The sequence below is a fragment of the Natator depressus genome, chromosome 2 (genome assembly GCF_965152275.1).
Source record: "Natator depressus isolate rNatDep1 chromosome 2, rNatDep2.hap1, whole genome shotgun sequence".
NCBI classification, from domain to species: domain Eukaryota; kingdom Metazoa; phylum Chordata; order Testudines; family Cheloniidae; genus Natator; species Natator depressus.
Window position 1 is genome coordinate 221,784,955 of NC_134235.1, and position 17,289 is coordinate 221,802,243.

A 17,289-nucleotide genomic window follows, 5' to 3' on the forward strand; every position below is an offset into this window, starting at 1 on the left:
TATACATTGCTTATAATAGAATTATTATAAGGAAATACACTCTAATAGCCTAGTACCTCAGTAGTCCCTTCTCCAGGGGTTCTTTCCTAATCAAACACATTGGCATTGAAGAGCAATAACAATAAAACACTGAGTAGGGGAGGGGAGCTCCCAGCTTGCTCCTTTTGTAATGTCTCTTCTTTGAGTTTTCCTGCAAAGAGCCTCCAGGTTCTGATTTCTGTTGGTACGTTCCCCTTTAACTTGTTTCTGTCAACAAAGTAAGCAGAAATGACCCAGAAACGTGGGGCAAATACTATTCCTTCCTCTCTCTGTGTCCTGCCCTCTCTCCCCCTTTTCCCCTCAGAGAAGAGAACTGAAACAGTTCTTCCGCATCTAGGGTCTGCTGGGGGCAAGGTAGGGCGCTATGAGCCCTGGAGAAATTAACTTTACTTTTCTTTATAAAACGGCACAGTAAGTCCTCTGACAATGTGTGTTATTGTTAGACTTTCCTGCTAAATAGTCCAAGAAACAAAGAGAACTTTAATATGCATTTTGGTATAATCAAAGCACCATGCTAGTTTGTCCTTTTCAAAGTATTCCTGTTTTTCCCTATTACTGTTTTTTAGATATGGAGAAAAATTCTTCCAACATGATCCCTCTTGCTGAAAACTCTCCTAATAAACAAGAGACTGTGTGTATTTTTGGAACAGGAGATTTTGGAAGATCTCTGGGGTATAAAATGCTCCAGTGTGGCTACTCAATAGTGTTCGGAAGCCGAAATGCACAGAACTCCAGTCTGATTCCCAAAGGCACAGAGGTGCTGAGCCATGGAGAGGCTGCTCAGAAGGCTGACATTATTATTGTAGCAATTCAGAGACAACATTACAACTTTCTCACAGACTTAACTGAAGTTCTCCATGGAAAAGTATTGGTGGATGTAAGCAACAACCTCAAAATAAACCAATATCCTGAATCCAATGCAGAATACCTTGCTCAACTGGTGCCAGGTGCTAAGGTAGTGAAAGCATTTAACACCGTGTCAGCATGGGCCTTGCAGTCAGGCACGTTGGATGCAAGCAGACAGGTAAGATGAAAGAACAAGAGCTTCTTGTAAATTATATCATATGGCAATTTCTGAACAAAACAGCAAAATACATGTAAATAATAGAGAAAAGTATCAGACAAGGTTCAGATGCAACTTTCATTATGATCCCCTGTGTTCAGTCAAATAACTAAGCCAAAAAATCCTTTCATGCTCAAATATGATGGTTTGATCTTAGCCTAGAAAAAAATCTCTATCCCCAACATTTAAAAAATTGATTTTCCCTGCCTTTTGATCGTTAAGCACATGTCCCCGACCCCCAAACCACAGGAAGATGTTAACAGAGATCAAAGAAGGGAACTGCTGTTATGTATCTACAGTATTGGGAGGATTTTAAAATCGTCTAAAAATGTTAGTAAGTTACAAAAGGGGGCAAGAAGGGCATGGAGATTCTGATACTCAGGCAGCTTGGGATGGCTGGAGGAACTATGAAGTTTGTTAGCCGTCTTCATGGTTCTCTGACCCTTGGTCCACTGTGTGCTGGGGTAGGCCTGAGAAGCAGCTTATTGCAACTTCAGGGGTTACTTTAAGCTGCTCCAGGTGCAACTGTCCCCAAGGGACTGCTCTGGCAGCCAGAAACCATCAGAATTCCCTTACGCCATGTGCTGCCTCAACTGGTCACTTAAGCCATCATTAAACCTGCTTTGTACTGCCAGGGTAGACCCAACGATCTGGTGCCTTGTACTCCTGTCCGGGCTTATCTCTGCACAGATGTAGCTCCCTTCAAACTGCACTATGGTCAGAAGCTCCAAAAATCCCCATTATTGTGGGTCTGAATGAGAGCAGATTGCCTTTTTTCTCCAGACTCCAAGATGAGTACTGTCTTTCCCAAAACACCCCCCGCCCATCCCTTCTGGCTGCCCTGTGCACATGATAATTGGCTGGTGAGGGTACGCTTTTCTGTTACCCTGCATACCCATATGAGAGAGGCTCCCTCTACATTGTTCTCAGAATCCTTGAAGAGAAATATTTATTTTAATGCCAGGTGATCTATATTCCTATTACCTGTATCCTGATTGCTCTGGGCCCCTTGGGAATCACTGCTTTATATGTGTGGGGCAAAAGTGGAAGATTGTGACCATTTGTATAAAATCCTAGAGAACCCTATGCCAGTAAGATGCAATTGTGTTTACAAATTGCTTGACAAAGTTGTCTTCCAAAGCGTATGCTAAAATCCAACAGTTCTAGCTAAATATCATTGTTAAGTGTATTATATTTTGCTATTTTCATATATATGATTGTTTCACTTTAAACCTCCCACCTCCCCAGTGAAAAGGTTTTACCTCTGATTCCGATTCTCAGTAGCAGAGCATGTTATCATTTGACCCTTGCATCAAAGACTAGCAAGAAAGCCAATGATTTCTAGAAAGTTTGGAAATACAATCAACTTTAAGGTCTTATTTTACAGATCAATAGTAAAAAAGTCTGTCCCAAAAATATGTCAAAATAAAGCCCATTCTTTTTGTTGCAGGTGTTTGTCTGTGGAGATGACTACAAAGCCAAACAAATGGTGATGGATATTGTTCGGACTCTTGGTCTTACACCATTGGATCAAGGCTCTCTCTTGGCAGCCAAAGAGATAGAAAATTACCCACTGCAGCTCTTTCCAATGTGGAAGTTTCCCATCTACTTGGCTATTGGCCTAAGTGCATTTTTTTTCTTCTACAGTTTGATCCGTGATGTAATCTACCCCTACATATATGAAAACAAAGACTTATCATTTTTTATTGCAATTTCCATTCCAAATCGGGTCTGCCCCATAGTGGCACTCATCCTTCTTGCTTTGGTTTACCTTCCTGGCATAATTGCTGCAATTCTCCAGTTACACAGAGGTACAAAATACAGTCGTTTCCCAGACTGGCTGGACAAATGGATGCTCTGTAGAAAACAGCTTGGATTAGTAGCCTTGGTTTTTGCTTTTCTACATGTTTTGTATACTCTTGTTATCCCTATTCGCTATTATGTAAGATGGAGATTAAATGTTTACGTCATATCTCAGGTAAGTTTTCTGTTCATTTCTCCCCGCAACCCATGTATGCTACTATTTTGTAGGTTGAGTTTCAGAATTTCATGTCAAAAGTCATATTTGTATTGATTTTATGCTAGTGAATTTCTTTGTATCTTTGGTGTTTCCTCTAGGCATCTGTATTTCCAAAGATCACTGGTGCTGTGGTTAAATGGGGGACTTCTGATCTCAATCCTCCTTCTGGCTAGTGTAGTGATTAACAACAGGTGCAGAAAAATATTAATTATAAATAATTTTGAGGTACATGTTCCATATTTCTACATATCCCTTTGAGAGTGGCACATTGACTGACATTCAAAAAGTCATGCCTTATTTTTAAAAATAACCATATTCCCTCAATCATCAATAGGTCTATCGAAATGTACTGTTCACGTTACAAAGCTATATTAATGCTACACTAAGGCTGTATGCAACACTGTATCTGCTGCCTCTGAGTGGCACATGCCATGGAAGGCCCTGCATGCTGGCAGTTGAGGACACCCCACTCTGTTCATGAGACAATCTGGTCTGCTGTCTCAGATTGTTTTAATCTATTTACAAAAAGCCTTTTCAGTTCACCTTAAAGAAACCTCATGTTAAAGGGCATTTTTCTGTCCATTGGAGCTGCAGCTACTGTACTATTAAAGTGTATGTGATTTTTTTTTTTCTTCAGATAAAGGACAACAGAACAAATCCATTTAACAACACTACGGGCTGGATTAGTGACTCTTACGTGGCTTTAGGCATCCTGGGATTTTTTCTGTTTGTCTTGCTGGGAATAACTTCCTTGCCCTCTGTCAGCAACAGTGTCAACTGGAGAGAATTTCGATTTGTACAGGTGAGAAATATACCTTCTTTCAACTAAAAAACTAAGTTCATGTCCTTTCTCTCTGCTGCATTCCCTGCACTCTGCTGTCAACTTTCGTGTTTCCGTGGTAGCTCATGATGGTGGCATTGCGGCCGCCACCTACATAAAGTAAAATTAGGAAAACTGAACTTCCAAACAACAAATGAGAAGTTACAATGACAAATGTGTTGCTTTCAGAAGATGGTTGTACAAAACAGAATGATCAGTTACATCAAGTAAACCCCTGAAATATTCAGCCACTGATTAAAAACCCATGTTCTTTCACTAATGATTTTGACTCATGAAGTATTTACTCCATGTTGAAATTTCAGTTAACATTAGTCTGGAAATTCACTGTGTTGAATAAATTGACAGTTATTGTCACTGTGAAGTGCCAACAATATTCAGGCAACATACAAGCAACTATACCATCACTTTTTGCCATTTCATAAAAGAAAAGTCAATATTAACAATCCATTTTCCCCTCTCGACACTGGAAAAATGTGGTGATTTTCTAAGTGATTGTCATAAAATGATGCACTCTATCTGGCAGGAGGTAGCTTTTCTTTAGACTCTCCATATAAGCAACCCAGCCTTCCCCCCGTCTTTGTGAGATCATAAGCATCTCTTAAAAGGAATTGGGCAAAACATGCCCCATCCCCCAGAACAATCAGAACTGTTAGCCAAAAATATGTTTATGTGGGTGAGGGTGAGAGAGTTAGCTCGGATTTCACCGCTGCATTTACCTCATTTTCAAACATAGCAATTGGACATCGTTCAGAGGTCCCAGGGTTTGAAAATCAGGACTTACATATTCATAATAGTACTGATGCTATTGTGCATCTGTAAAGGAATGGAGTGTATGGTTAAAAGGGTATTGTTCCTTTAAGGGGACAGGCTGGAGCCTAAAGCCTGGGAATAATCAAAGAGGCCCTGGCAGGGCTGAGTTCTATAAAAGGAACAGGAAGCACAGGGAGAAGTAGGTGTCAGGTAGGCTAATGTGAATTACAGTTGCTCTCATAAGCACTAGGAGACAGACTTGGAACTGATTCAGAGACTTGGGTGTGGACTTTAAGTTTGGGCAGCTTGAACCAGGGCCCTACAAGCTGTTTGTTGTAATGGTTCCTGGGCTGAAGCCTGTTTAAAAGGGGAGATGGTATTTTGTTTAAAAAAAAAAATTTGCTTCTTCTTGCCTGGGCTGTTAAACTGAAATCTACGGCTGCTCCGCTTGGGGCAATCAAGGTGGGGCACTCCAGCAGCGTCGCGCTGGGCTGCAAGGGGGTGCTCCTCGACTGCCTACACCTTTATCGCATCCTAGTCAGATGAGAAGTTTATGCTCCATTTATGGAAAAAAATGTAAGACTACAAAATGGCTTTAATCTATAAACTGTAAAATGGTTGGTCCACTGAGGTGGTCAGTGATGGAGAACTTTTTGGAGCACAAAGTATCAACATTTAATTCAGTATAGTGCCATCAAGTGCCAGTCTTAGCCAGGCTGAAATTGCCCCTGCTCATGTGTACTTGTTCTTTCTGCCTCTTCTTCAGCCCCTTTATGCCTCTGCTCCATCTCTGACCCTTTCCCTCTCTCTGTGTTTGAATTCTCTTGTAAGTCTGTCAATGGCACTCATCTGGCACTCAACCGCATCATTTGCCCCTACTGCTCACTCGTCCTGACACTGCTTGTCCCACCGACAAAGATGTGGGCCGTCCACACTGCTAGACCTACCTCACCAGATATCAGAGAGCCAGTGGGGCATGTCGCAGCTTGTTTGGCTGCATTAGCAGCCATCCCTGCTGCTACAAATCCTGCCTCTCCACTCCGTGTTGGACACCTATAGGGAGCCTGCCTTTCCTCTAGTGAGTCACCTGTTCTAAGGTCCAGCTCATGTGCAAGCAAAACTGGTAAACTCATGGCACAGGATATCATGTAGGTATAAATAGTACAACCCTGGTGACAGTGCAACACTGATTACTGTTAGCACTTGGTTCATAGGAAGTATTGCAGACACCGGTTGGCTTCAATGCACCCATTCTGGGTAACGGGGGGGGGAAAGTCTCCTGTCAAGAAAGCTTTGGTGTATTGAAGAAACCTGAATGATATGCAAAAAGAAAAGGAGTACTTGTGGCACCTTAGAGACTAACCAATTTATTTGAGCATAAGCTTTTGTGAGCTACAGCTCACTTCATCGGAAAGCTCACGAAAGCTTATGCTCAAATAAATTGGTTAGTCTCTAAGGTGCCACAAGTACTCCTTTTCTTTTTGCGAATACAGACTAACACGGCTGTTACTCTGAAACCTGAATGATATGAAAACTCTTGATGGATTATCATTATGGCCTCTAAAGAGCTAGGGCCTCTGGATTAACTTTTACCGATTTTCATGAAAATTACAACCAGATGGACCTAGGTGTGACCTGGCAAAAATTATCAGAATTGCCAAGCAAACATTCTGAGAAGTAAAAAGCTTTGGTTAAGAATATAAAGCAATTTCACCTAAACAATCTCAGTTCAGTCCCAATTTTGGTTATATCCCAATAGTTATATAGTTTGTAAATAGCATTTACTGTAAAGTTTATTTTACAGTCTTAACTGATGCTCTTTTTTTCCCTCCCAATAGTCCAAACTGGGATACCTGACACTGATTTTGTGCACTGCACATACGCTGGTCTACGGTGGGAAGAGATTCTTGAACCCTTCAATGTATAGATGGTATCTTCCTGCAGCATATATGCTTTCTCTCATTGTTCCGTGCATTGTCCTGGCCATTAAATTTGTTCTGATATTCCCATGTATAGACCGACCACTCACACAAATTCGACAGGGCTGGGAGAGGAACTCCAAAGGTTCAAAACAAGCAAATTACAATGATAGCAAGTCAGCAGTATAATCACTTAGTAAACACCCAATCTGTATATCATTGCAATGTCTCAAAAACTTAAACTTTTATATTAAAGTAATGTCCTTTCCCAGTTTTATGTGCGGGAAAAGGCAAAAACTTTGCCAGGTCTGAGCAATTTATCGATATAAAAAATGACATAGGGCCAATCTTAAACACAAATAAAGCCAGAAGCCACTGGGAATGCTCAGTGACCCATGAGCTGGCTTCATCTCCCTCTCATTCACTTTATAAACTCACTGCTAGTCTGCCCCTTCCCACTCACCTGGCGTCAAGACAGGAGGAAGAAACTGCCTGATTTCCCTCCTTTTATTAGTATGGAATCCCACTCTGGATAGGGCACCACCAGTTGTTAGGCTGGCCCTGCCTGGACCATGGGCAAAGAAGAGCTCAGCTCTTTGATGGTTTTGCTTGTTCTCCATTAACCTCTGTTTCAGGAGAGGTCAATAGCTACATGCCATGTATACCTTAAAGATAGCTGGCCAAGATTTGTTTGGTTTGTGTACAGAAATTTTACTGTTGGAAGTGGGAGCGCCAGTGGTCCTTGCTACACTGGACTACTGCAAACTCAGGCATCAGGCTGCTGGGAAGCGGGGAAAAAGAGACTTTTCAAAATCATGGATAAGGAAAGTGGTGTCAGGAAAAGACAGACCTTGGTTATGGTGGTTACAAATGTGTGATTCTCCATGAAGAGTGACCAGTGATTGAGATTGTGATTATGCTGCATTCTCAAGTTAAATCAATTCGTCATTTTGCTTAATATGAATTTGTGGCCAGATTTGTTTAATCTATGCTAGTAATGAGTTATAATCTCTGGTGTAATATGCTGATTTATTGGAATTTTTTGTTATAAGCTTAATAAAGAGGAGGTCTTTTGCTTTCCAAAATCCTGGGGTTCAATATGACCAAGTGTTGCTCAGCGGCAGTTATACTGTGCATATTTCAGTGACAATGAAGAAAATCCTCAAAATAATTGATTTCTGAGAGTAATTTTGGAGATCTTGCAACACGGAAGGACTGTAAATGCTCTATAGATTTATGCTTAGCCACCAAGTCACCTGTGTGTGACAATTCTGCTGATAAACAGGGAGCAGATGGTGAATGATGACTTGGTACTAGAATTGAGGTGAGTAGAGAAACCACCAGACCTCTTTGCATTGGGAGGGGAAAGAAAAGAATGAATAATGGGTTTTAACAGGAACAGACTTGCTCACCAACTCCTCTGTCGTATCGCCAGTGTTTCAGAGACAAGATCAACACATACAAATGGGTAATTGTAATAATGAAATGACTAATTGAAATTTCAAATGGGTAGCATCAACCAGGCCAGAATAAACAAAAAAATCATTATCTGACGCTTTCCAAAACCTTTACAATATGGGAGTAATTTTACTCCACTACATCCACCATAAAGAAAAAAGTACTTAGCATGTACCTGACTCCTAAAAAAGCATAGGCCTGATGGTGGAATGATAAACGAGACAAATGTATTAGTGACTGGCCCAGCCAGATTCCTTATGTCTAGTCTAACACCAGTGTTATCCACCTGCTAACTACAGCCACTAGTCACTGGTGCAAACTTCATATTTCAAGGTGTATTAAGCTATACATACCATTGGTGCAATTAAGAAGTTATCTTTCCCCTTTTAACTGATAGGTGAGGATCCACAGAGGATCCATTTAAAGTTGTTTCAAATTAATGTTAAGAAATTATTGACTGAAGAAAGTGCAAAAGTCACAGTCCTAGCTCAATGTCCTTTTGGCTAAGTTAAAACACAGACAAGATTATCCTTAAAATTCAACCCTCTGACACGCCAAGGGTAAAGTGGCTGGCTGTTTGGAGAAGAAAAGCTGAAAACAAAAAAGTAATGGATAAATAGAAATCTTACACACCTACAGTCTAGGGGCAAATTCTGCCTTCAGTAACACCTGTGTCAACAGAGTTACTTCAGACTAACAGAGGACAAAAATATTTCCAAGATATACCAATTGCTTGTAACTTCAGGAAATTACTGTTAAGAGCTCTGCAAATATAGGTGCAATTTCAGGAATTCCCCTTTCTACCTGTCACTGCAAAACTCCTAGTGAATTATCTCTGGGCTAGAGTATAAACTTCACTAATGAGTGCCAAGTAACAAAAGTCCAGTAGGTTTGATTTACCAAATACAAATATAGTGTTTACTTCATTGCCCCTTGTTTTAGAGAACAGGGCTTCACAGGTGCCAACTTTCCATTGTGCCGGAGGGTGCTTGACCCCTGGCTCTGCCCCCACTCCACCCTTTCCCTAAAGGCCCCAGCCCACCTCTTCCCAACCCTGCTCCACCTCTTCCCACCCCGTTCCACCCCCCCTTCCCCAAGCATGCCACGTCCTTACTCCTCCCCCCTTCCTCCCAGCCTCCTGCATGCTGTGAAACAGATGATTACGGTGGGTGGGAGGTGCAGGGAGGGAGAGAGAAGTGCTGATTGGCAGGGCCGCCGGCGGGCACGAGGCGCTGGGGGAGGGGGAGGCGCTGATAGGGGGGCTGACGGTAGGTGCTCAGCACCCACCATTTTTTCCCCGTGGATGCTCCAGCCCCGAAGCACCCACAGAGTCGGCGCCTATGCAGGATTCTGTGTACAGGGTTCTTTGTGTCAGGGTACTCAATACAAGGCCAAATCCTGTAGTCTTTACTCAAGCAAAACTCCCACTGCAAAGTAGTCCGTCTTAGTACAAAATTACAGCTGCATGATTTCATACAATCTTTGTACTCAGTAAGGGTTGTCACAGATCCACAGGATCAGTGCGATGGCCCCAGCTTTGGAACAGTCTCTGGGAGGACCCCACTCTTTCTTCAGGGTAAGCCGCGCAGCTTCATTGCCTCCTTAGGCCTTCAGCACTTCTGTTTCACATCATGAGCGCCATTCAGCAAGTCCCACTGAGGCAGGCCCCTGAGGGAAACTTGTACAGTCTTAAGGAACAATGCACCTCCGCAAGCACCTGCAGTCACACTCCACCAGCGTTGTGAAACAGTAGGGTTTATTAGTTGACTGGAACACAGCATAGGAAGACTTTGGTTAGTTTAGAGAAATTAAGGTTATAGAACAATCCATTCTGGGTAGCCAGAGCCCAGTCAAGCTGCAGTGAGTCCTCATTATTCAAGCTCTGTCTGTCCCTCTGTCTGATCTCCTATGTCAGACTCCTACATGTGCCCCCGACTGCTTCCCACAGCTGGCCCTTAAATTCCACCTCACCCCAGTTCTTTGTCCCCAAGCTGGAGAAATTCAGCTTGAAGTCCATATATCTCTGGATCATTGGTTCCTAGGTGTCCAGGTCCAGGCTATTGAATTTGACAGTGTCTTCTCAAGAGCTCCATTGATATGGAATCTAAGGCTCCAGAAAGTGAGTCACCCTTTGCACCTGTGTCTTAGCTTGCTCCAGGAACAAACAGTCCCTTTTCACCCACTAGGTTAAAATGCAGCATATAGGGGACACGGAGGCACATATAGGCTTCATTAAAATATTTTTTTTAATTCCCACTTCATCACATGGGCTAAATAGTACCACCAAATGAAGTAAGACCATGGAATATACACTTTGCCTCATGGGAGACTGAGGGTAGGGGGCCCTTTCTATAAAGATTGATATAAAATTTGTTTTGTGACTAGTATATGAACTAAAATGATTCCATTTTTTTAAAGTGAGACATATTTTTAGTAAGGGTTTGTCTATATGAGGAAGTTAGTCCAGAGTTGCTAGTATGCTTTAAATTCACACCCTAACTTACTCCCCCTGCGAATGTTCTTACTGCACACTAAAAAGTGCACTTGAGTAGTATAGCTTAATGTGCTTCCAAAGTGCACTAAACTACTGCACACAAAGGCACTCTCAATGGTCAGTAAGCGTGTCCACATGGGGAGTTAGTGCGGAGTACGTCCCGCACATTACCTGCTGTGGCCTTTTTCTGCATGTAGACAAGTCCCGTGATGTTTCGTAGCTGTAGTCTGCAATTTTCTCTTTAGTCTAAGTTCTTTTGCATTACTCCAGCTGGAATCAGACTAAAGGAGTAAAACCCTAGAATCTGATGTGGTCAACCCAATAAAGAATGACATCTTGTTTAGTGTTGGGGATGGTGAAAAGTAATGTGGGTGCAGGCAGCACTAAGGGATTGATCCAAAGCCCTTTGACTGATAGAGTATGATCCAGGGATGTTTCCTGTAAAAGTTTTTTCAAGTCTTCGCAACGGCCCCGAGTGGTGGAACTGCCCTCCAACAGGACATATTTTTCCTGTCTGAGCTGGAATGATTTCATATCCTGTTGTCCTGGGGCAGAATTATTTTAACTACTTATTACCAGAACATTTTAATAGAAATCATAATGTGTTAGTATATTTATTTTTCTGTAGTAATCTTTACATATTTGAACTATTCCACAACAACTTTAAAACAATAATGATCAGCTGTGTAAAACAGCACCTGTACATTATACATATGGTTACTGGCTGAGTTTTAAATATGCCAAGTATGTTAGAAGTGTTAAAATTAAGAGCATATAGATTTTGGATTGGGTGTGTGCTGTTCATCTCTCAGAAGCCTAGAGAAGCCTTTGTGTGTGTAAGTGTCTAATGCCATCTTACGACTCCCTGCTGTAACAGCACATTAGCTTTCTGACTACACTGTTAAACCCGAAGCACGAATGGGTGCTTTAGAAAATATGAAATGCAGCCCTTTAAGCAATCGTTAAAATATAATAGGATACTGGTGAAATTTACAGACTACATGGAGATCAGCACCACAAGCCAGGTTTAGGGTTCATAGCACGGGAATGCTTTACTCTGATGAACAGGGATCAGCATAAGATCTTTTAAAAAAATCTACATACAGAACAGTAGGTGTGACTTAGGTTTGCTTTTGTCTTTTTACCAGTAAATGTTATGAATATGTTTACGGAATATCTGTTGGAACCAATAAAATAATACTTTTCCTATTAGTAACAAGACCTGAAAACATTTTAATTGCATCAACTGTATGTGGGGCTTGAGACATTTTGGGGTGTCACGTATGCACCAGAACCCAGTGCTACAGCTGGTACTGTTGGGACTACAGAGAATTTGGCTGGGTTGATCATTAGTTACATTTGGTTCCACTACTATTACACCAAGAGTCCCACAGTTTGCACCCTATTTTATCCTCAAGCAAGATCTTATACAGGCTATAAATTGACGTCTCTGAAATTCTTCCTAGCATCTGAATTCCTTGGCCAGAGCTTTCTAACCCTTGCTTCTAGGCTCAATACCAAATCCAAATTGTGACTTCTCAGGAGTCTTTCTGTAAAGAACCCCCTTCTCCTGCTTGTCGTGGTTTTCTCATTACTGTCACCATCTATTAGACAAGGTGAATTAGAAAAGTGTACCTTGTCCCAAATACAGTGACCTCTTCAGATCCACCAACCCAGATACTGGAGTGATGAGTGGTATAAATAGGTAGATGGAACAATTTTTCTTAACATGCTGCCCCTGATCAGAAACATCGTATTTTTAACCCCTCTCAGCTGCTGTTTGCTAAAATTAGCAAGTTATTAAGTCTTTAACATGCAAGCAATAGCCTCTGTTCATTTCCTTTTTCACACACTCCTAAAGCTTTTCTTTAGTTCAACTTTTTTTCCATTTTATTTGCTTTTGCCCTGATTCGCACTTGTTTCTAATTCTGCCTGGTAAACTGAGCAGTTCTTTCATTAAAAGGAAATCTACAACTCCCAAGAGGTACTTGGGTATCACATCAGTTGGACAAATAGCACATATCTCACTGTTATGGCTTCTCTAACAATGTTCTCGATTTTGGGGGCCCAGAATTGCCCTAAAGATGTGGTATAGACATCTTCACATAAATGATGGCCCAAACAAGACTAGAGCCATTGAACTATTGATTTCTGAGGAGGAAATTTATAAAACACAGCACTACAGAGCCCTGAAAAAATACAATTAATCACTTGTGCTGACCACAGGGGTGTGTGAATCTAATAACTTCTTAGAAGAATGCAAACCCAAACTGACATTTTTAGTTCATATGTGTTCACAGTCCGCCAGGTTTACTTAGTTTGGGGCTCATTCAGACACAATCCCTCTAAGCACACCTTGTTGAAACTTAATATCTGAGTCTCCCCTCACTTACATGGATTTAAATCAAGAATAATTCTACTGAAATCAACAGTCACATCAATATAAAACTGGTGCAAAACAAACCATTACCCTTTAGCATTTTACAGTGCCCTTCTTTTCCTACAGTTTTCATGAGTGACCAGCTGCCCCTTTCTCTATATCCAGCTCATTAGAAAGTTCACCAAGTATAGTTCCTCTCCCTTCCTGCCTTGACTGACTGGAGGAGGAGAAGTCCATGATAACAGGGGATGGACCAAACCTGAAATAAAAAATACCCCAAACTAGATCCAGATTTGAGAACCTGTGATGATATTAGAGTCTCTCTTAAAATATGAAACAAATCAAATGTCTCCCATTTTCATGTTTTATTATCAGAGAATCATAGAAAAGAAGGTCTGGAAGGGACCTTGAAGAATGACCTAATCCTTCCCATTGCACTGAGATAGGACCAAGTATACCTAGACCATCCCTGACAGATGTTTGTCTAACCTGTTTTTAAAATTCTTCAAGACTGGGATTCCACAATCTCCCTGAGTAACCTATTCCAGTACTGAAATATTCTTATCATTAGAAAGTTTTTCCTAATATCTAACCTAAATCTCCCTTGTTGCAGATTAAGCCCATTACTTCTTGTCCTACCTTCAATGGACATGGAGAACAACTGATCACAGTCTGCTTTATAACACCCCTTCCCATATCTGATATCAGGTCCTCCTTCTCCCCAGTCTTCTTTCCTCAAGACTAAATATGACCAGATATTTTAATCTTTCCTCATATATCGTTTTCTACGTTTTTTTTATCTTTTTTGTTTCTCTCCTCTGGACTCTCTCCAATTTGTCTACGTCTTTCTAAAAAGTGTGGTGCCCAAAACTGGACACAGTACTTCAACTGAGGACTCACTACTGATGAGAAGAGGAGAACAATTACCTCCTGGCTTACATATAACTCTTCAGTTAATACACCACATAATGATATTAACCTTTTTCACAACTGCATCACATTGTTGCCTCATATGCAAATTGTAATCCAGTATAACTCCCAGATACTTTTCTGCAGTACTGCTGCCTAACCAATTATTATTTTTATTTGTGCATTTGATTTTCCTTCCTAAGTGTTGTCCTTTGCACTTGTCTTTATTGAATTTCATCTTGTTGATTTCAGACCAATTCTCCAATTTATCAGACTCCTTTTAAATTATAATCTTGCCCTCCATAGCGCTTGGGACTCCTTTCACCTTGGTGCCAGCCACAAATTTTATAAGTGTACTCTCCACTCCATTATCCAAGTCATTTAGGAAAATATTGAATATTATCAAACCAAGGACAGACCTCTGCATGACCCCAATAGATATACTTTACCAGTTTGACAATGAACCATTGATACCTATTCTTTAAATATTGTCTTTCAACTAGTTATGCACCCACCTACTAGTAATTTAATCTAGACCACATTTCCCTAGTTTGCTTATAAGAATATCCTGAGGGACTGTTAAAAGCCTTACTAAAATTAAGATACAACAAGTCTACTGCTTCTCCCCATCTGCTAGGACAATAACCCTGTCAAAGAAGAAAATTAGTTTGGTTTCATATGATTAGTTCTTGGTAAAACCATGCTGCTTTTTACTTATCACCCAATTATCCACAGGTGTTTACAAATGGATTGTTTAATCATTTGTTTCAGTAGCTTTCCAGTATCAAAATTAGGTGACTGAACTACAATTCCCTGGATCTTCATTGTTCCCTTTTTAAAGATAAATGCTATGTTTGCTTTTCTGCAGTCCTCCAGGACCTCACCTGTCCTCTATGAGTTCTTGAAGATAATCACTGGTGGTTCCAACATTGCTTCAGCTAGTTCCTTAAGTAACCCAGGAGGAATTTCATCAGGCCCTGCCAACTTGAATATATCTAACTTATCTAAATATTCTTTAATCCGTTCTTTCCCTATTCAGGCTTGTGTTTCTTCCCCCTTGTTGTTAATATTAATTATGTTAAGCATCTGGTCACAATTAATCTTTTTAGTGAAGACCAAAATAAAATAGGTATTAAACTCCTCAGACTTTTTGGTATTGTTCATTATTAGGTGTCTTTTCCCATTAACTAGTGGACCCTCACTTTCTTTCATCTTTCTCTTGATCCTAATGTATAGAACCTCTTCTTATTGCCTTTTATGTCCCTTGCTAAGCGTAACTCATTTTGTGCCTTGGTCTTTCTGATTTTGTTCCTACAGGTTTGCACTATTCTCATCCTTAGTAATTTGTCCATGTTTCCATTTTTTGTAGGATTCCTTTTTGATTTTCAGGTAATTAATGAGATCTTTATGCGGCCATAAAGGGCTCTCACTATTCTTCCTATCTTTCCTTTGCATCAGGATAGTTTGCTGTTGCGCCTTTAATATTATCTCTTTGAGAAACTGCCAGTTGTCCTGAAGTCCTTTTTCCCTTAGATTTTTTTTCCCAAAGGGCCACGCCTACCAGTTCTCTGAGTTTGTTAAAGTCTGCTTTTTTGAAGTCCATTGCCCTTATTCTGCTGCTCTCATTCCTTCCTGTCCTTAGAATAATGACGTTTACCATTTCAAATCACAAAGTTGCCTTCCACCTTCAGAACTGGCAAACAATTCCTCCTTGTTAGTCAGAATCGTATCTAAAATGACTGCCCCCTGGTTATTTACTCCACCTTTTGAAAAAATAAGTTGTCCCCAACATATTCCAAGAACTTTTTTGGACATTTTGTGTTCTGCTGTATTATGATATTTAGTACAGGTCTAGCTGACAATATTAATATTGTGAAATCTTTCACTCAGTTCTTAGAGCACATGGCATTCCATAACTACAGGCCAGACTATCTGTGTGTTATGGATACAAACTTGATGAAAAACAGATCTTTGTAGTGCTCTAAGCTAAACAACAGTTTGCCACTTTCACTGGAGTTACCAAACAATTCAGTTTAAACACAGCACTGGATTAATTTTGATTAAAAAGTAAAACAAGTGTATTTAACTACAAAAAGGTTTTTTTAAGTGAGTACAAGTATAATGTATTAAAGTCAGAAATAGTTACAAGAGAGATAAAGATAAAATGCTTTCTAGTAGCTAAAACTTAAACTAGACTTGGTTCAAGGTTAAATCTTTACCACGTTTCCAGCAACAGGGCTGGCCAAATTCTCAGGTCAGAACCCCTCCTAAAGTCCAAAGGCTTAGGGGTGTGTAAGTGAGAGAGAAAGGGAGAAAGAGAGAGAGAGAAAATATGAATGAATACCTGGATGTTTTAACCCTCACTTTTATAGTCCAGTCACTCTTTAAAATGCATTTTCCTGCAGGTTACCCCGGATAAATAGATACAGTTCCTTTCCACTGTGAGGATGGAGAAATGTCATCCATGTTGTTGTTTGTTAAAATGCAGATATATCTGTTCCTGCCCCACTTCATTGCCAAACAATGGCCACTTCACTGGTGATTGTCAACCAACTTTGACACTTGGCTACAGGTGTCCCCTTGTCCTCTGTCTTTGAGAAACAGGTCTACCCACTCCCCACACTTGTCTGGTAAACACATTTCAGTCATAATTCCATCGTATGTTCATAACTTTATATATAATGTTGCTATACACATTTCACCCTGATATTATTGATGAGCAAGTTATTGTTTTTCAAATGATACCTCACAAGGAATATTTTATACAAAGATTATTACAGGATGTGTAGGATATGAATATAGGGGTGAATTCAGTCACACCTTAGTGCTGCCCTCACCCACATTACTTTCCAGCATCCCTAACACCAAACCAGATGTTGTGCTTTATTGGTTTGAAAACATCAGATACTGGGGCTCTATTCCTTTAGACTTATTCTAGCTGGAGTAATGCAAAAATAACTCAGATGATTCAGAAAATTGCAAACTACAGCTACCAAACATCATAGGGCGTGTCTACACGAGGGAAAAATCCCACAGTAGCTAGTGCAGCTACCTACTCTGCACAATCCCCCATGTGGACACGTACGCCACACTCATTGATTTTAAGGCCAGAAGAGACCATCATGATAATCTAGTCTGACCTCCCGCACATTGCAGAATCTCCCCCACCCACTCCTGTAGTAGACCCCCTAACCTCTGGCTGAGTTACTGAAGTCCTCAAATGATGATTTAAAGTCTTCAAGTTACAGAGAATCCACCATTTACTCTAGTTTAATCCTGCAAGTGACCCGTGCCCCATGCAGCAAATGAAGCCCCCCAGGATTTGACCTGGAGGAAATTCCTTCCCGACCCCAAATATGGCAATCAGTTAGATCCTGAGCAAGACCTACCAGCCAGACACCTGGGAAAGAATGCTG

General features: G+C 40.7%; 1 protein-coding gene across 1 annotated transcript in view; it reads left to right on the forward strand.

The window, feature by feature from the left end:
- The window catches only part of STEAP4 (STEAP4 metalloreductase), a 30,658-nt gene extending 22,967 nt beyond the window's left edge, over positions 1-7,691 (forward strand). The window contains exons 2-5 of the mRNA XM_074943398.1: positions 606-1,063; positions 2,553-3,080; positions 3,760-3,924; positions 6,552-7,691. Of these exons, the coding sequence (XP_074799499.1) occupies positions 608-1,063; positions 2,553-3,080; positions 3,760-3,924; positions 6,552-6,821 (1,419 nt within the window). The 5' untranslated portion in view covers positions 606-607 and the 3' untranslated portion in view covers positions 6,822-7,691. The remainder of the gene's footprint in view (positions 1-605; positions 1,064-2,552; positions 3,081-3,759; positions 3,925-6,551) is intronic.
- Positions 7,692-17,289: the final 9,598 nt, after the last annotated feature.